General features: G+C 44.7%; 1 protein-coding gene across 1 annotated transcript in view; it reads left to right on the top strand.

Annotated features, from left to right (window-relative positions):
- RNF185 (ring finger protein 185) overlaps positions 1-19,120 on the top strand; it is a 34,185-nt gene extending 15,065 nt beyond the window's left edge. The window contains exons 2-7 of the mRNA XM_069497461.1: positions 2,961-3,184; positions 6,130-6,148; positions 8,579-8,691; positions 10,110-10,164; positions 14,237-14,354; positions 16,610-19,120. Of these exons, the coding sequence (XP_069353562.1) occupies positions 3,009-3,184; positions 6,130-6,148; positions 8,579-8,691; positions 10,110-10,164; positions 14,237-14,354; positions 16,610-16,707 (579 nt within the window). The 5' untranslated portion in view covers positions 2,961-3,008 and the 3' untranslated portion in view covers positions 16,708-19,120. The remainder of the gene's footprint in view (positions 1-2,960; positions 3,185-6,129; positions 6,149-8,578; positions 8,692-10,109; positions 10,165-14,236; positions 14,355-16,609) is intronic.
- The last annotated feature ends 3,126 nt before the right edge of the window (positions 19,121-22,246 follow it).

Here is a 22,246-nt window from a genome sequence, read left to right as displayed (position 1 = left end):
GAATATAAAAATTCAAAGCTCCCTATCCCTTATAATCCCAGAAATAACTGTAGATAGTTTAGTGTGTGCCTTTTAGGCATTTCCTCTGTGTGTGTGTGTATGTGTGTGTATACACAGATACATATATATACCAATTTCTGTACTTTGTTTTTACCAAAATGAGCTCATATGCATATCTTCTGTACCCTGACCTTTTTTTTAAAATACCTTTTATTATGGAAATTTTCAAAAACACACAAAAATAGACAAGTACAGTGAACCCCCATTCATCGTCTAGCTCCAATAACCAACTTCCTTATTCTTGTTTCATCTTTTCTCTCCACTTTAATTTTTCCCTCTGAAGTACTTTAAAGCAGATCCCAGGCTGGGTGTGGTGGCTCAAACCTGTAATCATAGCAGTTTGGGAGGCTGAGGCGGGAGGATTGCTTGAGACCAAGAGTTTGAGAGCCTGGGCAAGAGTAAGACCCCATCTCTACAAAGAATAGAAAAATTAGCCAGGCATCATGGCGTGCGCCTGTAACTCGGGAGGCTGAGGCAAGAGGATCCCTTGAGCCCAGGAATTTGAGGTTGCAGTGAGCTATAATGATGCCACTGTACTCTAGCCGGGGCAGCAGAGTGAGACTCCGTATGAGAAAAAAAAAAAAAAAAAGCAGATCCCAAACATCTTATTCCTTCATTAATAAGTATGTATCTCCAGCAGATGAGACTTTCTTTAAAAAAAAGTTACACAATGCCATTACTATACACAAGAAAATTAACAATAATTCCTTAATATCCACTAATACTTAGGCTAAATCCAATTTTTGTTATGTCACAGATATATTTTTTACAGTTGGTTTATTTGAATCTGGTTCCAGTGAGATCCACACACTATACATAGTTGATGCGTCTCCTGTATCAATGTTTAACTCCAAGCCCCTCCCATGCTATTTATTTTTTGGAGAACTTGGGTTACTTGTCCTGTAGACAGTCCCCACATTCTGAATGTGGCTTATTACATCCTCCTGGAGTTGTTTAATACATACATCTATCCTCTGTATTGTAAATGGGTAATTCATTTTAGAAGCTTGATTGATGTGGTGTCATATACTTCCTGTTGCGTCACATCAGGAGGCTGCTGTTAAGATTGACCGGTGAACCTGACTTTATGGTTGTCTTTCTGCATCTGTATACATAGTTCTTAGTTTTAAAAGCTTTTTTAAAAAACAAAGAAACACACGGGTGGGGTACTTAGGGTACTTGAGATGGAATGATGAGGAAAGGCCACAATACGGCCCTCAAAAGCGGGCTCTATCCAGAGACAGAGAGCAGGTGTGTGCAGAGAGGAGATAGCACTGGATCAGGGAGAAGGTTTGGAGCTGAGGCCAGCAAGGCACTGGTGCTGCCAGCAGCCAGCTGTCCTTCTGGGACATTACGTAAAATGATGTAACTGAGTGAAAAAGTAGTAGTGAGCTGGCATCCTCTCCCTGTTCAAAGCACAGAGCTGCTGTTGAGGTGAGGGATGCTCATGAGGCTGGAGCTCTGAGTCCACTGTGTAAGGGAAGACGGGCTTCTTGGTCTGAGAAGACTGCAGCTTTTTGGTCCTTATCTCCTCATACTTTGGAAGCTGAAATCGGGTGGACTTTTGGTGCTCCAGTGGTGAGTCCTGGACTTGTGGAGGGGCCACCCCGCTTTGGAGATGGTGAGATGATGTGGAGTGGCACAGTCTAAGAGCTGGAAGGGGGCATGTAGGAGACCATGTAGTCTAAGGCCTCATTTACAGAGGAGAAAACTATGACTGGAAGAGGAGAAGGGACGTCCCCAAAACCATGTAGCAAGCAGGAGGCTCGGCTGAGGCCAGCATCCGAGCCTCCACTTTTCTGACTATGGTAATCAGCCAACATTGCCTACTTGGCATTTCTGAGTTGCTGAGGGTGGCCAGATAGGCTCCTTGACAGATTCTCAATGTGCACCCAGGATTTCTCTGTATCCCTTACTGTTGGTCTCATCCTCCTCGTTCAACTCCTGGCTGAGTTCTTTGACTTGGAGATGGTAGTCAACAGTAGTCCGTCTCTACTGGCATTTGGTGGTCAGCTTGTTCTGTGGTGCTTCAGTAGTTTGAATACAAACAGGATGTTGTGAGTCCCAGTCTCAGTTCCACATTAGTCCGCTAGCCTAGGTACCTCAGGCTGCAGTTTCCAAAAGAGCTTGGACCAGATCAAGATTGCCCAAAGCATAGTATGAGTTTGCCAGATTATTTCAGGTGATATGAGGATAAACAATTTTTTCCTTCATTACATTTATATTTATCTTTCTATTTAAGATAATTCTGGTTTTCTATTTACAGCAGTGACATAAGCCTTCACTGTAAATGTATTGAGACCAAAAAGTTGATAGATTTGGACAAAATAAGTTAGGTAGTATTCCAACATGGCAGAAGGAGGAATGAAAAGATTGCAGTGTGGAAGTTGTTGGACCAGATGAACTTTCTGGTCCTTCCTAGCTTGCTAACCTTTCATAGTTATAGGAACCTGTTTATGTTCTTGCATATACCAATCACAACCTTCCTGCTTGAGCAGATTAACCCACCAATATAGAGTCTGTCCAAAGTTAGAGGACGTCCTGAATGTTCAATTTAATTGAGCATATCTTTACCATCTGGATAGCTTTCATGGGAGAGAATGTAAAGACAAGTGAGATAGGGTCCCAGTTCTTGTGGAAAACCAAATCTGGAGGCTGCTCTGTATTTGTGCAGTTTGTAAATCTGTGTGATATGTTCTGGGTTTTGTTCATGAGAAGTTTCTGAGTCATTGCCCTCTAGGTAGTGTGCACCATGAATGTCATCCTCTGCAGCCCTTTGGGAAGTCTGCTCAGGGCTTCAGTCTTAATCAGCTCTGGAGCTGAGAGAAGATGGGGGTGTTGGGATGGAAGCTGAGTAGTGGCCTGCAGAAATGGGCAGTCAAGGGCTCTCTGTCTTTCAGGATTTCCCTGGGGAGAATCTTCGCTGAGAGCTTTGCTGACAGCCAAGGATGGCGAGCAAGGGGCCCTCGGCCTCTGCATCTTCTGAGAACTCCAGTGCAGGGGGTCCCAGCGGGAGCAGCAATGGTTCTGGCGAGAGTGGAGGGCAGGACAGCACCTTCGAGTGCAACATCTGCCTGGACACAGCCAAGGATGCCGTCATCAGCCTGTGTGGCCACCTCTTCTGGTCAGTATCCCTGTGGCCGACCCAGAGGACACACTGCCAAGTTTCGAGAGCCTGTGGCCCTGGGCAGCTTTGGAGCAGAAGGCTTCCCACCCACTGTGGGTCCTGATACACTCAGGCCCAAGAGACAGGAGACCTGGGTTCCTATCCCAGCTGAGCTGCTGATGAGCTGGGTGACTTTGGGCAAATCCTGTCTGTGCTGTGGGCTCCTCTCCCCATCTCAAAACTAATAATGCTTATTACCATTTACTACCTGCCTCTTGCTGCGCTGAGCCTAGAGGCAATGTAGCATAGTGGTTATGAGCAGGACTGTGGAGCCAGACTTCCTCCCTCCGAATCTTGACTCTGCCACTTTCCTACTGGATGACCTTGGCAGAGTGCTTACACACACACACACACACACACACACACTGCCTCATTCTACAGGGTTGTTTGCAAGTATTAAATAACTCAAAATATGCAAAAGGCTGAGAAAGCACATAGCATGCAATAAATACTATGTGTTAGCTATGACCATATAATTTTTACTATATTTTATATTTGTATATATATCAAATTGAAATGGTAGGATCAGTGTCCATTCTAGCCTTAGTGGTTACAAAAACCCCTCCTGGCTCTGAGAACCTGGGTGAACGTGGAGTTAAGTTTTTTTTCTCTTGAGATTTTGAGCTGAACCTTGAAGGCTGGACTGAGAGTGCCAGGTAAGATGAAGAGTGTGTGCCACCCTAAGGCAGGGAATTTCTAGGGACAGGCATGTGCCTGTGGGGTTCATCTGAGACCCTGAGGCTACTGTATACCTCTCATAGCACCCTAGATGAGGGACTGGGCATGTTAGGAAATAAGAATGGTTGTGGGAGAGTTGGGCCAAATTATCAAACCCAGATTTGACTGAAAGGACATAAAGCTAATGAATATTTTTGAGCAGGGAAATGGTGTGAAGAAAGCATCATTTTAACAATATTTAAGGGAGTTTAAGTTGGCAACAGTGTAAAAGATAAATTTATTGGTGAATTAATAGAATGGAGCAGAGATTTTTGTTCTTGAGGCTCATTGCACTATGTAGGAACTGTGGTGATCAACCCTCTCCTAGATATTGGAGATACTTCAGGGTATCATCATAAAACCAGTCTTGAAATGAGTGACAAAATTAAGAGGCAGGGTACCATTGGAAGGAACATAGACTCTAATATGAAACAGACATTTCCAGTCTGGATGGTGTGTCCCTGGGAAATCTGCTAGCTTCTCTGTACTTCAGTTTCCTCATCTGTAAAATGAGGAAACCCCTCCCCCGTAGGTTAATGTGACCATCCAGTGACGTTAACAAATAAAAAGCTATTCAGCCACGGCCTGGCACACAGTACAGTCATTCGCCATGCAGTGACATTTTGTTCAATGACAGACCGCATGTATGATGGTGGTCCCATAAGATTATAATGGACCTGAAAAATTCCCATCATGTAGTGTCGTAATGTAGAGCAATGTGTTACCTTTTCTATGATTAGATATACAAATACCTACCATTGTGTAACAGTGGCCTACAGTATTCAGTACAGTCACATGCTGTATGGGTTTTAGCCTAGGAGCAATAGGCTCTACCATATAGTTTAGGTGGGTAGCAGGCTATACCATCTAGGTTTGCGTAAGTACGCTATGATGTTCTCATAATGATGAAATCGCCTAATGACGCGTTTCTTAGAGTGTATCTCTGTCATTAAGTGCCACATGACTGTAGATACTAAATAAATGGGAGGAATCACTGTCATTGTTATAACCCTGACCTTTCTCCTAAGGGTCATTCAGTCATCATCACTTCTCCCCTACAGCCTTTGAGGGAAGTTGCCAGTGGAGATCTGCTATGATTTGAGGTGTTCTCCACTCAGTTTAGAATGGCATCACAAGATTAATGCTGGATTCAGATGTGAGGCATGTTTTGTCTAGGAAGATTGTGTATCTGATTTGTGAAGCTTAACTGTGATTCAGAAATTGGGCAAGGAGCTATCCTCTGAGTCCAAGGTTTGCTTAGCTAGAGAAGATACATAGTATGTAAGGGATAGAAATCATGTCTGCATTTTCCACTCTGCTGGCACATAGTAGGTATGCTGTAGATATTTGTCGAAAGAATGAATGAGAGAGAGAGAGAAAAAAATCTGGAGTTGAATAACTTTTCCTTCAACTCTGTAAATGTCATTTTTTATATGCAGTGCTAGGTGACAGAAAAGGCAGTGACCTGAAGTCAGGAGATGTATTTTTTAGTCCTGATACAAGTCATTTCATGTTTCTGAGCCTTGGCTTCCTCTTGAAAATTGAGACATTGAGCAGTAGCTCTCCAAGCTGAAGGTAGCCTTTTCTGTCAAGTAGCATCCCCATCCTTTCCATTACTTAAAGATGTGGAGTGGACCTGAACTTTTAAGCTACTTCCAGAGAGCTTTCAAGGAGGACAACCTGAAGATTTTGTTAAACTGCATCTGGACTACCTGGGAGTCCACACATCCCCTGTGAGCCTGAGGAGGCTATGAACCCACTGAAATCGAGTATAAAATAGTATGTGTGTGCACGTGCATAAGAATGTTCCCATGAATTTTACTGCACAGAGGGTCCTTAGCTTTCACTGAATTCTTTCAGCGGCTGTAACTTCTCAAAGATTGGCTGGTAAAGAAGCTGGGTCTGGGTGGTCTGGGCCCTGTGGGTCCTCATGTGTAGTGGGATCCCAGGGGCAGAGACTGGGGTCTTGTCTCCATTGCTTCATTTTTCCTGTGATTTTAGTACAGTCTTAGCTAATTTCTGATACTAGTATCCCCTACAGAACCTCAGTGGGGTTGTAGTGCTCCACAGTTTTCTCCCTTCTGCTGCTCCCACCCCACCCATCAAGTGTTTTGCTAATAAAAGCATTTTTCTTCCTTTCCCCCTTTCTGCTCCTTGATGACTGGTTGCCCTGGGGACTCTGACAGTTGGCCGTGTTTACATCAGGTAAGATGTATTTCATTTTACTTTGTCTTTCATCAGCTATGGTTGCACAAGGCAGCCCTAGTCTCCGGAGACTGCTGTCAGAAGCTGCAATCTCCCCTGCTTGTGGGCTCATTGGCCTGCTTACCCCTAACCCTCTTTGCAGTACACACCTGCCCACTGACAGCCACATGATGAAGTAAGGGGTTTATGTGATACTCAGAATGGCCCTAACTCTGCCACCGATGCCTTTGTGGCCTTGGCAAACACCACCTCTCAGGGTCTCAGTTACTCGTTTATAAATTGGGTTGGATTTGACAGTATGTTAGGTCTGTTTTATTTTTGAGATTCTGCCTCTTTATAGAGTACCTCCTTCACCTCTTCTGGAGGTGCTTTAAAAAAAAAAAAAAAGAGTACTTCCTATCATATCAACAGTTCCCCTTACCCTTAAACCTCTTAAAAATGTTAGGAAGGAGAAAACCTTTTTGGTGAGGGTGGAGGTTTGTTTTCCCAGCTTTAGCTTATTACGAATACCAGTTAGTGTTCACCAAGACCCAGACAGACCCAGACACCTGCTTGGTAAGGCAGAGCTGGGACTGGCATTTACAACTGGCTGTGAATAATCACTGCCAGCTGAATGTCCCCACGGTTGTCAGCAGTAGAGCACCATGATAGATGTGGCCTAGGAATGTGGGGGGAGGACAGAAGTTCCAGATTGCTAAAGCCACAGAATCTGGATGGGAAGAAGAAGGAGGGGGCAGGGCTGCATATTCTGTCCCCAGCAGGACCTGGTAGAACGTATTGGCTGTGAGTTTATGAAGAGCATGTAACATATAAATTTTGGAGCCATCGACAGTAAGATAAAGAAAGTAGGATGTAAAATCATTAAATGTTGCTGTCTCCTTAGCTCTGAAGTCCTAGATTCCATGTATATAATAAGCCTCGTAGTTTTGTATCTAAAGATGTTATTTATGTTCTAAATTAAATGTTGAAAAAATATACATATAAAATTATTTACTAAAGACACTAACATGTTTTTATCACTTTTGTTTTTAAGAAAGTTATGCAAGGCTGGGTACAGTGGCTCATGCCTATAATCCCAGTGGTTTGGGAGGCCAAGGCAGGAGAATTGCTTGAGGCCAGGAGTTTAAGACTATCCTGAGCAATATAGTGAGACCCTATTTCTACAAAAAATTTTAAAAATTAGCTGGACGTGGTGGTATGTGCCTATAAACCTAGCTCCCCAGGAGGCTGAGGTGGGGAGGATTGCTTGAGCCCATGAGTTTGGGGTTACAGTGACCCATGATTGCCCCACTGCACTCCAGCCTGGGCAACAGAGTGAGACCCTGTCTCTTACAAAAAAAATTTTTTAAATGTAACCAGTGAAAGGGCCTGGGAAACCCAAAACAGGATTTTTTTAATGTATCTTTTTATTTTTTTGTTTGAGACAGAGTCTTGCTCTTACTCAGGCTGGTCTTGAACTCTTGATCTCAAGCAATCCTCTCGCCTTAGCCTCCCAGAGTGCAGGGATTACAGGCGTGAGCCAACATGCCCAGCCTTTTTTTTTTTTTTTATGTTGAAAGAAATAGTTGAATGCAAGACTCAAGGAAAGTACATAAAAAACATTAAGCAAATTTAATCAGTGAAACCTATCCTTTGGCACATAGTAAATCACCAGAAAATGATCAGCTTTTCTCCAAATGCTAATGTCTGTGATACACAGTTGTTGGAGAAATGGTATAAAAATGAGAGATTGGCCAGACTCCTGTAATCCTAGCACTTTGGGAGGCTGAGGTGGGAGGATCGCTTGAGTCTAGGAAGTTTGAGCGAGACTCTGTCTCTACAAAAAAACAGAAAAAATTAGCTGGGTGTGATGATGCACGCCTGTAGTACCAGCAACTTGGGAGGTTGAGGCTGGAGGATCACTTGAGCCCAGGAGTTTGAGGTTGCTGTGAGCTATGATGATGCCACTGCACTGTAGCCAGTGTGACAGAGCGAGATCCTGTTTCAAAAAAGAAAAAAAAAAAAGAGAAAGATCACAGAAAGAAAAATATGACTGACAGGATAACATAGTTGCTCCTTCCGGGAAAGCTGAGATTTAAAGTTCACTGTACTCATACCAGCAGCCTAAACTGAGGCTAGGTATGTCAGACCCCTCGACAGCCTGAGGCTTGTCGTTTCTTCCTACTGTGTTACTAGGAGCACCTAGAGAAAAACAGAGCATGAAGAAGCCTGTTTAATCATGATGGTATTTAAAGGCAATTTTGATTTCACCACTGGTAAATATTTATTGAGTGCTAGGAGCAGGAGTCACAGGGTCAGATTCCTAACCCTGCTCATGTTGGTATTTCCCCAGTTTGAGGACTCTGGCCTGTGGTATTCTCTTGCAGACTCTGACTGATCACTCTGTGGTGGGCCTTGGACCATTCATGCATTTTTCTCTCCTGCTTGCAGTGGTTGGAGACCAGACCTAACAGACAGGTGTGTCCAGTTTGCAAAGCCGGCATCAGCCGAGACAAGGTCATCCCGCTCTATGGCAGGGGCAGCACTGGGCAGCAGGACCCCAGGTGAGGACTTGGGGTGTCTGTCCCACCTACTTCTCCCTTTGGACATAACTTTACTTCCATCCAGCATCCCCAACCCCACCCTCTGCTTAGTGCTTGATGATCCCTCGGTTCTGAGGCAATCTGATCCAGATGGGACTCTGCTGGGAGGGATGGCAGGGAGCCAAGTTGCCACTTGCTGTGCTGTAATACAGATACCCCACTGGGTGTCATCTGCCCTTAGGCAGGCAATGTGCTGGGTCTAGGGACCCAATTGTAGGGTCAGAGTGCTGTGAAAGAGCACGTGTTGCAGCCTAGGAAGGAGGATGCACGGCAGGAGAGTCTCCAGGGAGTGGGGTTGCTACAGTGGTGATGTGTAAAGTTTAGGGGGAAAGAGAGCAGGGAGTCTGGGTAGCTTGATGGAGTTTGGGTCTTCTAGAAGTGGGGATGTGGGTGGGTTCAGCATTCTACAAACACAAATACTAAGAGCCCTTCATGGTCTGGCACCCCCCAAGTTCTCCAGAAGCATCTCTTACCTTCTCCCACCCACTCTGGCATACCCTATATACTGGACATATTAGACTTCTCTTAAAGGGACTTGTCCCTTTCACATTCATCAGCCTTTGCATTTGCTCTCTCCTCTGCCTCTTCTGGCTCCCCAGTCCTGCTCAAACCACCCCTACCCTTGCTGCCTTTTCTAACTTCTACCCATCTTTTATGAGCAACCCTAAAGTCACTTCCTATTTGAAGTGGTCTTCACCATATTAGTTGCTGTCACCGTGTCCCCACTGCACTCTATTAAAGAAGGCCCTTCCCACGCTGTCTTGTTATTGAACAGTATTCCCCTTGAAACTGTAAATACCTCAAGAGTAGAATTTAAGTATTGGTAGCATCCTGCCTAGTGCCTGATGTGTAACAAGCCCTCAGTCAAGCTTTCGTGGGATGAGTGATTGGAGGGGCTGAGAGCCAGAGGTGAAAAGAATAGCACTGGGTACTTACCTAAGAGTAGTGGGAGAAAAGCTGAAGTTAATAGGGACAGATCAGAGAGACCACAAATCTCAGCCCTCTCTCTGACAAGCCACCCTCTGTTTCAGTTTGAATTTGGGATTTCTGACACCCATGGCACCAATATCTTCCAGGCCCAGGGATGGCATCTGGTCATTCCTAACCAGTCTGGGTCAGGATCTCTGTGAGAGGGTGTAGTGCAGTCTGATGAATATATCCTAATAAGCTGATTTTCTCCCTAGTTTTCTATGTAGTTGGGAAGAACAATTGCAGGTAGAATGAAGAGTAGTTAGTATTTGGTTTAATTCAGCACAAGCCCTGTCCTAGACAGGAATGGGGGCCGTGGCCCCAAACTGTTGGTGAAGAGCTCCCAATTCTCACAGGGAGCAGCTCAAAGCATTTTGTAATAGACTGACTTTATGCCATTTCTGTTTCAGAGAGAAGACCCCTCCCCGCCCTCAGGGACAGAGGCCAGAGCCGGAGAACAGAGGGGTAAGGAACATTCTAGGAGAAGCTTCTAGAAATGAGCCCATGGCTTTAGAAGTTTCCCCCTTGACCCTACAATTTTCTCCTTGATTAGAAAAATAAAGTAAAATTTGTAAACTACAGAAAGGAAAAGGTCGGGGGGAGTCACTTATAACCACACCATCCAGAGATAACCACTGGAAACATTTTGGTCTACTTTCTTTATCATTTTTCTATTTTTTTCTGTATTATATATATGTACAGATTTTATAGGTCTGTTTATATGTGTGTATTTTATAGATGTATTTATGCTTTTTTATTTTTTTCACAATATGTGGCTCCTGTTTTATAACTGTCTTTTAAAATCTCATCGTTTTTACAAACATTAAATGCCTCCTGTCAGTGACTATAGCAAAGATCCCTGCCCTAATGGGGTTTACATTCTCAGAGTGGGAGACTTGCAACAATATATTTTGAGATTTTACATGCGGGCAATATTTTACTTATTGGGTGTTTTGTGTTTAGTTGTATGGACTTAACATAATTTATTTAACTAATCCTTTGTTAGACATTTAGTTGCTTCCTTTTCTTTTTTCTATTTTAAAAATACTCTGATAAACTTACAGATAAATTTGTGAGCAGATTTACCATTATTCTATTAGGATAAATTCTTAGAAGTAAAATTACTGGCTCAAAAAAAATTGCACATTTAAATCAGCTGTTAGACTTTAAAAAAAAATTACTTGCTAAAATCTTATTTCCCCTTGTTCTCTTCATCTGTATGCTGTGTATATGTATTTTTATGTAGCCATCACCATTCGGTTTGCTGCTTTAAAATTTAATCTTGGCAGTATTTTCCATAATGCTCTGAAGTATACTCTTTATTATTTTTAAAGGCTGTCATTTATTCCATTGAGGTGGGTTTTTTTATTTTTTTTTAAGGTAAGATCTTGCTCTCTCACCCAGACTAGAGAGCAGTGGTGTGACCATAGCTCATTGCAATCTCAAACTCCAGGGCTTCAGCAATCCTTCTGCCTCAGCCTCCCAATTAGCTAGGACTACAGGAATGCACCACTACACCTGGCTAATTGTTAAATTTTTTGTAGAGACTTGGCCTCTCTGTGTTGCCCAGGCTGGTCTTGACCTCCTGACCTCAAGCGATCCTCCCACCTCGGCCTCCCAGAGTGCTAGGAATATAGGTGTGAGCCACCATTCCTGGCCCTTTATTGAGTTTTGATGCATTATAATTTAGGTTTGCTTAATTGAAGGACTTTTTAGTTGCTTCTAGATTTTGCTGTTTAAATTATACTACAGTGACCATATTTGCACTCTTTTTTTCTTATTTGAATTATGGCATCTCCTGAGGATTCCCAGGAGTAGGATTATTGAGTCTGGGATCTTGATAGAAATTGAATAACATTAGCAGTGAACATTTGTTCAATAGCTATTATTTGCAAAGAGCTGTAAGTAAGTTCTATATGTTTAGCACTTTATATGTCTGATGTCATTTAAGCCTCACATCAACCCATTTGACGGAAGAGGAAACTGAGGCCCAGAAAGGTGAAGTCACCTATTCAGGGCCACATATACAGGGCTGAAAGTCAGATCTGGCTAGTATTAAATTCCCTGCTCTTGGCCACCAGACGATATTTAACCTTCCCCGGGCTCTGGTTCCTCACAGAGTATTAGCAATTAACCCAGGAAACCAGAGGCCTGGCCTTGATGACTGCAGTGCACACTTCTAGCATTTATAAGCACCTGCAGCTGATAGTGATTTTTTGGTATACTCTGCCCCAGAAACATAAACCCACCAAATGTGAGGGCTTGTGGGATCATTAGATGTTGCTAGAAGGGAAGCAGGAAGGTCAGTCCTCAGGATTGCACTGAATGAATCTGTGGGTCCTGATGAAACAATTGCACCTTCTCAGGTAAGGCAGCCTCAGTCCCAGGAGCCCTCAGACTCAACCACGTTGGGTCTGAGTAGGAGGCATTTCTGCACTAAGGAGATGGAAACCCATTCTTTTCCTTGCCCATAGGTTTGCCCTCTTATTAAATCAGCTATTAGGCTTTATAGGTAGTGCCATCCAGCAAGAAATTTGGAGCTGGATGCCAGGCTGCTCAGTATGGGACAGAGAGTGGTTACTTTTGTGACTTGCAAAAGACTTACAAATGAGGGCCACTCAGCTCTTTCTGAAGAGCACAATATTCTTTTTATTATTATTTTTAAGTCATTTGTTCTAAAGATCTCGCTAGGGATACAGAGGAAGAGAAAAAAATATTTGTATGATGTGCACAGTAATTAAGAACATGAGTTTTCAGATCAAACTGACTTAGTTTTAAATCTAAACTCTACTCCTTGATAAAGTTACTTCATATCTCCATGCCTGAGTTTGGTCATCTGTAAAATGCAGATGATGCTGATGTAAGAATTAAACATAATTCGTGTGTCCCAGGGCCTACTGCTTGGCACAGAGTTCACACTTAAAAGAGGGAAATTACTTATTCATAATATTGTTGTTCCTACTGGATCTTTTCATATGAAAGATGATTCAGTGTAGAACATGCACAGAGGAAAAAAACCTGAGGATACTACACCAAACCGCTGATAGTGGTTATATCGAGGGTGGGAAGGAGTGGCTAAGTCTTAGTCTAAGTCTCTTAGCCACTAAGAGCTAGGAGGCTGAAAAGGAGATCTCTGACTTTCTTTGTCAATTATTCCTATAATGTGTGACTTTCATATAAGAAGCATATATTACTTTTATAATCAGAAAATTTTAAATTTTTAAAATTCTGTGTAACATTAAATTTTTAAGGAAAATTCTTGTCTGTTTCTTATTAACATACCTAAATATTGTCAGCCAGGTTCAGTGGCTCATGCCTATAATCCCAGCACTTTGGGAAGTCGAGGTGGGAGGATCACTTGAGGCCAGGAGTTTGAGATCAGCCTCGGTGATATAGTAAGACTCCATCTCTACAAAAAAAAAATTTTAAAAATTAGCCAGGCGTGGTAGTGGGCACCTGTAGTCCTAGCTACTCAGGAGGCTGAGGCAGCAGGATTGCTTGAGCCCAGGAGCTCGAGGCTATAGTGAACTATAATTGTGTCACTGTGCTCCAGCCTGGGTGATAGAGTGAGACCTTGTGTCTTAAAAAAAAGAAAGAAAGAAAGAAAACAGAAAATTAAAATAAAAATTATCACGTACTTATGACCATGGTATTCAACCAATTTTGTCTGATAACTTGGTCACAAGAGTGTTTTTGTGTTACTGCATAATGGTCTTTTGAGAACATGTATCTAGGAGTTTTTTTTTGTTTGTTTGTTTATTTGTTTTTGAGAGAGTCTTGCTCTGTCACCCGGGCTAGAGTGCCGTGGCATCAGCCCAGCTCAGAGCAACCTCAAACACCTGGGCTCAAGCGATCCTCCTGCCTCAGCCTCCCAAGTAGCTGGGACTACAGGTGCGTACCACCACACCCAGTTACCTTTTTTCTATTTTTAATAGAGACAGGGTCTCACTCTTGCTCAGGCCAGTCTCGAACTCCTGACCTCAAGCAATCCTCTCGCCTTGGCCTCCCAGAGTGCTAGGATTACAGGCGTGAGTCACTGTGCCTGGCCAAGATTTTGGTCTTGACTTCTACTGTTGGCTAGTTAGGGTTCCAGCATTTTTGCTACTACAGATAACATGAAGCTTGTTTTGATGCTCCCTTGTAATTGGGCATGGGGGTGATTGCCAGTGTTGCTGCTATAATGCACGTAGAAAATGTTACTGGCTAATGTGGGGACTCCAGAAAAGAACCTAGATCCCTGAGAGACTTGACTTTTGTAAGCAGAGTGTTTCATGTTGGGTCAGACCCAGTCCTTTTTGGCCCATTTACAGATCCTTAGCTGGGAGCTAAGGCTAGAAGGGCAGAAGGGCTGCCAGAGTTCCTCTGCCTTAGAGTCTAGGTGGGAGGAAGAGCTGTCCCCCCTTGGAAACATTTGGCAGAGAGCAGGGAGGAGAGGCAGGTACCACATCCAAGATGACACATGAGGTATGTTGTGTTTGACAGGCACAGGAGAAACCTCCTTGTTTGTTCTCCTCTTAATTGCATTTCTTCCACACAGGGATTTCAAGGATTTGGATTTGGAGATGGTGGCTTCCAGATGTCTTTTGGAATTGGAGCATTTCCCTTTGGGATATTTGCCACAGCATTTAACATAAACGATGGGCGGCCTCCTCCAGGTAAGGCCTTATTTCCTTGAGAAATCAGGAAGATATCTTAGTAATCCTGCTTGAAAGCTCCTTGTATTCAGCAGTATATAAGTTACAGATAATTGTCACTACGGGATAGTAAGCCTTTTCAAAATGCCTTAAACTGTTTTCAGATCACTAGTAATCATGCTAAGCAATACTGAACACTTACCAAGTGTTAGGCACATGCAGAACACTTTCCATTCCAAACTCAGGGGATCGTCACAACCCTGTGGAAGAGAGGTGTGATTAGCCCCATATTACAGATCAGAAAATGGCTAATAATGTTTGCCAAAACATGCCCCATGTCTATAAAATGAAAAACTATAAATGATACCCAGCTGAGGAAAAGGTTGGTTCTACACATGTACCCCAGACTTTGACCATGTAGGGGCAGGGAGGGGTGAGGCCACCCACAAGGAGTCAGGGCATCTCCATTCTCTGGCATCTTTATCCAGCTTCCCTCAAGACACACATGGGGCTGGTCCCAAGCCTCAGCCTTAGGGGAACCGTGCCTAGGTCTGCCACCTGCTGTTGTGTTTCTCCCTCCAGCTGCATACGAGTATCAGCTGCTTTCAGTATAGAGCAGGGCAGTAGGATGGGTGCCCCGTACTCTTTCATAGTCTGACACCTGAGTCGGGATCCTTACCTTGAAGCCTGCAGGAGAGCCGTGATCAGTTGAGCTCTGCTTGCGCTCATTGGAACCTAGTGTGCACTGGGCACGGGGGGTACAGAAGTGATCAGTGCATGGTTCTGGTCAGAGGCTTATGCCCTAGAGATGGTAACCCACTCCCGGGTCATCCCAATTGTTCCCTTCCCCACCCTGCTCCTTGGCACATAGCAGGTGATCGATAGTCTTTATTGACTGCCTGCCTGCCTGCCTGAATCCATTAGAGCACCCAGCTGAGACTCTCAACAGGAGATCTTAGGAATGCCCTTTCTTACCCTGTCTACGTCAAAAGTTTCTCCTCTGTTCACATGTTGTTTTCTCAGAGGAATAAGACCCCAAAGGGCAGGTTGTGCTCTGCCCTGAAGGAAGGACAGGTCCCTGCCTGTTAGCTTGCTTCCTTCTAACCTGGTCCAAGGCTCACCCTGGATTCCCCAGTTAAACAGAGTTCTACAGCCAGGCCAGGCTCTGGATCACTTCATCCCGCACCCACAATCAGTTTTCCCTTGTCATGTTTGGTACAGTTTGCCCATCCTGGATGTAGATTTTCTTACACTCCTTCCCCCAAAGTCAGGACAGGGAGCTCTAAATGATAGCTTTTCTCAAAGCAGAGAGAAGTAGACACCTAGATTCACCCTATTTCTGTCTCTACTTTGCGATACCTTTGGGGGGACAAGTCATTCTCTGTGTCTGGGTCCTAGTGCTCTCCTGGAACAGGAAGGCACCCCCTGTAGGGCCCTGGGTAGGGAGTCTGTGGAGAGGCTGGAGAAAATGACTGCAGAGCTCTGCCAGTAACTCACAAGCCTTGAGATCTTGGGCAGGTCACCTCCTACTTGTGCTTCAACTGCTTCTTACGCAAAATGATAATAATAGTATCTACCAAGTAATAATGTGTATAAAACACTAACACATAGAAGATGCTTAACAAGCAGTAGCTTTTCTTTTGCTATTTCCTTCAGGAGTTTCCTGTAGTTAACTGATTTTTTTGCACATGCAGGCAAAACCCTTTTATGATAAATTGGAGACCCTGTCCTCATTGTTATTGTTCTACATACTTTTTTTGTTTTGCCTGATATTATTCGGGGTTTGGCAATCTTTTTTAGTGTGCAGGATTCTGTTGTCATAGTAAAGAGATAAAGACTAAGGCTCTCGGCTGGGCGCGGTGGTGCACGCCTGTGATCCTAGCACTCTGGGAGGCCGAAGTGGGAGGATTGTTTGAGCTCGGGAGTTCAAGACCAGCCTGAGCAAGAGCGAGACCCCATCCCTACTAAAAAAAAAAAAAAAAAACAAAGAAATTATCTGGACAACTAAAAATATATAGGAAAAAATTAGCCAGGTATGATGGCAAATGCCTGTAGTCCCAGCTACTCGGGAGGGTGAGGCAGAAGGATCGCTTGAGCCCCAGAGTTTGAGGTTGCTGTGAGCTAGGCTGATGCCACGGCACTCTAGCCCAGGCAATAGAGTGAGACTCTGTCTCAAAAAAAAAAAAAGGACTAAGGCTCTCAAATTCTGGCCTGAATGGGTACTCTGTATAGCTATAGCATTCTGACAGCCTCTCTTCTCCCTCCTGTCTCTCCAGCTGTCCCCGGGACACCCCAGTATGTGGACGAACAGTTCCTGTCACGCCTCTTCCTGTTTGTGGCCCTGGTGATCATGTTCTGGCTCCTTATTGCCTAATGCTGGGCTTCTGCCTGCATCCATGGCAGGGCCTCTAGACTGGTGACATGCCACCCCTACTCCTGGTGTTTGGCTTCCTGGATAATCCTGACCCTTGGAATCAGTGGGTTCAGTAACACATCAAGGAGTCTTGCTTCTCCATCAGAGCTTTGGAACTCAAGACCAGTTGGCAAGGACCCCCGAGTGTCGCCACTGCTGTAAACACCCTACTGTAACCTCAGGCCTTGGCATTGAGTCCCCTCTCATGGATGACACCATGAAATCTTGTTTCAGCCAGCTCAACAGGTCCTGACTCTGCACAGGGAAGAGGTGGAAAGAGAGAAACTGTCAGAGTACGATTTCACCTGAGTTTAATATTACAAAAACAAAAGGATGAACCAAATGGTATTTGGAAACTTTCTTTCATCTCTTTAAATACTCCTTGGTAAGTGGCCTCCAAAGCCAGTGGAGATTCCTCATACAGTGAGGTTCCCCCTCCACATCCCAGTGCTGCTCTGTTTTCTTTCCTTCCCTTCCACTCCCCCTCCTCTTCCTCAGCAGAGATGCAAGAAATTGCTGCCCCATAAAGATCATAATTGCAGCAGCTAAAGCTGGAGTCACTTCATGAATTCACAAGAGAACCAAAGATCCCTTATTGGCACTGAGCCATGCTCAGTGTCTTTGGCCCCAGAGAGCAGCTTGAACGACCTCCTGGTTTCCTGGCATAGATTATCCCTGGTGAGACATGTGGCTTCACTCACAGATTTCCCATCAGCTTTCTCCCTACTACTATGTGCGTCGGTCTCTCTCTACCAGAGAGCAAACAGCCTAGACTACTGCTGAAGCCAGGACTGAGTGCTACGCATTGGGAAAGACCTGGAGTCAGGGCTTTGGTGGGATTTGGAGCTCTGATGCAGGAACAACCGAATAAGCAGCCCTGTCGCCTAGGCTGCAGAAGCTCAAGTGCATCCTCTCCCAGAACTGGCCCAGAGGAAAATGGGGGCTTTGTCAGGTCAGCCCAGCTGCATATGGAAGACCACCATCCTCAGAAGTCAAATTGTCCTTTGTGAAGAGGCAGGGGGAGGGAAGACCCGCTTGTACCCTTGATTTTGCTAAGGTGGGATGGATTCCCCTGAAAACTCCTTTTACATGTGCTAAAACCAGGAAAGCATGTGACTCCCAAGCAGGCAACCCCTGATGATTTGTAAAGCCAGGCAGCAGGGCCTGGGGAGCCCCAGCACAGTGATGTGATACGATCTTCCTTCCTGTGGAATCCAGGGGAAGTTATTCTTCCCAAGCCCTTGATTTGTTTTTCAATTTCCCAGCCTTCTTCCTCTGAATCTTATCAAAGGAGTGTGATGCCAGGCAGGTAGGACAGTTCACCTGGTGGAATGGTTCTTGCTCTGCCTGTCAGTCCTCATCCTAGAAATCCAGCCTCTTCCTGGAGACCACGAAGGTGGGAGGAGATGACTTCCTCTGGGGGCCGTTCTCTCTGTCAGTCCACACTGCTCCTGGCTAACCCCCAGCAATCCAACAAATGGTAGGAAGCCCCACCTAGTGCTTTTGTCCAGATATGGCTCTGCATAGTTTGTAGCAACAAAGACGTTAAGGAAGATGAAGGAAGCTCTCCCCTCTCTACAGCCCCACCCCTTCACCTTTGCACCTATCAATACCAGAGTTCAGTGTTTAAACAGACAAAATGTAAAGTATTGAGTAGGAGATTCATTTGCCGAATCCACTTGGTAGGAATAAGCCACTGGCTGTACAGTGTGCCTGATGGATATTAAACATTCCTGGGCACCCACACAAGAGTGCTCTTTTATCACCTTCTGGAAATCCCCAGAGTCTGAGAGGCTCCTCAAGTTTCTCTGCTCTAGAGAAAATTCATGGGATTGCCTCAGTGCAATAGCCCCAGCTATTAAAAGAGAGGACTTCAGTCAGATGGGCCAAGCAGAAACGGTTTCCAGAAGAAAGATTAAAGAAGAGTTGTGGGTAAGAAGACTGAATCATTTGGACTTTGTAACAAAATGGAGTGAGCCCAGGAGAGCTTCACCAACAAAGGCATCCTGGGAACCTGTTAGCAAAGCCAGGTTGGCCACATGCCCTTTTAGGTCCCCACTCACCCTCTGCCAGTTGCTGGGGCAGAAGAGCTGGCTTGGGACTGCTGGCTTGGCCCGGACAGGCATCCCCCATCCCTACCCCTGTGCAGGCTCAGCACTCACCCCTCTGCCAAGGCAGCTTTCCTTCCTTTTTTGTGTGTTTTCTGTGTTCTTGACCCCACCCTCCTTCTGCCACCTTGTGGACTAGAACCAGGTCCTGACCACAGTCAGAAAATGACAATATGTACAATGGCACACCTTAACCAGTCACTAATTTTCACTGTTGTGAAAGTGATTTGATTTAGAATTAAACAAATGGTTTTACATTACCATGAGCTTAGACTTCTTGTCTCTGTCATGGACAGTGAACGGGTGGGGAGAGGTCACACTGGTCTGGCCTCTGGGAAGCAACTGTGTGTCCTTGGTAATGTCACAGTGAGGATGAAAGTCTTCAAGCAGCCATCAGTAATTAGAGATGAGAAGTGTAGGCTTGAGCCCTGCCCAAGGTGTAACCTGTCCGACAGGCAGCCCCAGTCCTGATAGGTGCATGGAATTCCTAAACTTGCCAGTGAAAAGCTGCCACAGTGGAGCTTAGCTTGTGGCCCATCAGAGCTTTTAGGATGATCACAGGTTACACAATGTCAGCATCTCCTTATGGTCAGTGATTGGGCAGGTGGGCCCTAGCAAAGTCTTTTCCCTGGAGCTGAGGGTGTGTCCCTCACTGAGGTTCCTCAGTAACAGGGTGTGGTATGAGGTGAAAGATGGTGAAGTTGCAAATCTGGCCCAGCCTTAGGCTCCCCAACATACCAGAGCTATAGGTCATTCCTCTGAAAACAGCTCTTTTCTTCCTCCTAGACTTTGACCTAACAGTTATCAAGTTGAGTAGTGCCAAGATAGATTGGGGAATGCAATGGTTAGGGAACTTCAGGAACTCATAAGTCCAATAAGAAATGAACAGGGTTTTTGTTTTCAGTAGAAAACAAAACAGAGTAGTAGGACAACTGAGCCTCCATGTATCGATCGCCCAACCCCAATAGCTGTCAACTGAGGTCCAGTCCTGTTGTGTCACCCACCTCACACTGCTCTGCTTGTTCCCTGCCTGTACTATTCTGAAGCAAATACCAGTCATATGTTATCTATTAAGTATTAACAATATGCATCTCAGAGATAAAGATTTTTAAAACAAACGAAATACCATTTACATACCTTAAAAAATAATTTCTTAATGTCATCATATATCCAATCGTTCAAATTTCCCTAGTTTTTTTTTTTTTTTTTTTTTTTTTTGGTGAGAGAGGATCTTACTCTGTTGCCCAGGCTGGAGTACAGTGGTGGGATCATAGCTCACCGCAGCCTGAAACTCCTGGGCTCAAGCGATCCTCCTGCTTCAGCCTCCTGAGTAGCTGGGACGACAGGCACACGATACCATACCTGGCTAACTGTATTATTTTTTGTAGAGCTGAGGTCTCACTGTGTTGCCCAGGCCTCAAGTGCTCCTCCCACTTTGGCCTCCCAAAGTGCTGGGAATACAGGGGTGAGCCACCACACTCAGCCTCAACTTCTCGGTATAGCTTGTTTGAATTGAGATCCATATCGGATCCATGTGTTGCTATTGTTTCTTAAGTCTCTTTCACTTTGCAGTTTATCTGTTAAGAAACAAGTTATTTGTCCGACAGAGTTTCCGACAGCCTCAGTTTAGCTATTTGCATCACTGTAGTGTTATTTAACAAACTCCTCTTATCCATGTAATTCATATAAATTGATTGTTAGATCTAGAGGCTTGACCAGATTCAAGTTTAATTTTTTTTTTTTTTTTTTTTGGTAAGACTATGTTGTTGGTCAGCAGTCCCCAACCTTTTTGGCACCAGGGACTGGTTTCAGGACAATTTTTCCATGGACCGGGGGTGGGGGAATGGTTTGGGGATGATGCAAGTGCATTACATTTACCGTGCAGTGAAACCACTGTGCTAATGACAATCTGTATTTGAAACCGCTCCCCAGCGCTAGCATCACTGCCTTAGCTCCACCTCAGATCATCAGGCATTAGATTCTCATAAAGAGCATGCAACCTAGATCCCTCGCATGCACAGTTTACAATAGGGTTCGAGCTCCTATGAGAACCTAATGCCCCTGCTGATCTGACAGGAGGCAGAGCTTATGTGGTGATGCTATCGATGGGGAGCGGCTGTAAATACAGATGATTCACTCACTCACCCACCACTCACCTTCTGCTGTGTGGCCCAGTTCCTAACAGGCCATGGACCACTACTGGTCTGTGTCCCCAGGGGTTGGGGAGTGCAATTGTAGGTGCTAATATATACTTGTTGCATCTTACCAGGAAGAACATAATGTCTTGTAGTCCCTCTTTGTGATGTTAAAAGCCATTATGGATCATTGTCTAGAACAGCACTACCCAACAGAACTTTCTGCAGTGATGGAGATGTTCTATATCTGCACTGTCCAACACAGTAGCCACTTGCCATATGTGGCTATCGAGCACATGAAATGTGGCTACTGAACTGAGGAACTGAATTTTTAGTTCCTTTTTGTCTTAACTGAAATAGCAACTGAAATAGTGGCTATTATATTGGATAGTACAGATTTTGATTAATTCATAGGGGTTGCAAAATGATATAATTGAAAATAACAATGTTTTTAGAGTTGAGAAGACCACTTCTAGGCAGAGTGAGGTACAAAATTACAGAGAACATGGGGAGTTGGTGGTTGTAGGAATGGCAGGGGGTGCAAGGGCAGAATGTGCTCAGGAAAAAGCAAGTCATGGAGTAGGAGGGAGTAGGGAGTCAAGGCTGCAGGGTGAGATGTAGTCAGCTCATGAGGGCCTGGTTTGGCCTTTATTTTGTAGGCAATGGGGAGCTTTTGAAGGTTTTTGAACAGAGAGTTGATAGGATCAGAAACATACTTTTAGAAGATTAATCAGTCTGTCTTAGGTGGGATGATTCAAGGAGGGGAGAGACTAGAGGCCAGTGACTAGCTCAGTTTGAAGCAAGTGGAAGTGACACTGGGAAGGTCTGGGTAGCAATAGACCAGTACCCTCAGGATGACAGAACCTTAGGGTGGTTTTCCAGGTCCAGATTTTCAGGGTCCTAGGCTCAGAGAGTTAATTGTGAGGCAGCCAGCGGATCTGGCCTCAGAGACTGAGCAAGCCATGGTCAGCTAAACAACAGTGGACAGGCAAGTTGGGGTATTAGAAACCCAGTAGGTCATCTCCCTGCCGAGGCCTTTTCTACCCTCCAGAAGTCCCCTTTGAGTTCACAAGTGATTTTGGAGTGTTCTTTGGGTCCATATTAGAAAGATATCTCTTGGCCAGGGGCAGTGGCTCACGCCTATAATCCTAGCAGGGAGGCTAGTTGTAGCAGGGAGGCCAAGGCAGGAGGATCGCTTGAGCTCAGGAGTTCAAGACCAGCCTGAGCAAGAGTGAGACCCTGTCTCTACAAAAAAAA

This window comes from Eulemur rufifrons, chromosome 21 (assembly GCF_041146395.1).
Source record: "Eulemur rufifrons isolate Redbay chromosome 21, OSU_ERuf_1, whole genome shotgun sequence".
Lineage (NCBI taxonomy): Eukaryota > Metazoa > Chordata > Mammalia > Primates > Lemuridae > Eulemur > Eulemur rufifrons.
Note: the sequence above shows the minus strand (reverse complement) of the source record. Positions and strands in the feature narration are given on the sequence as shown.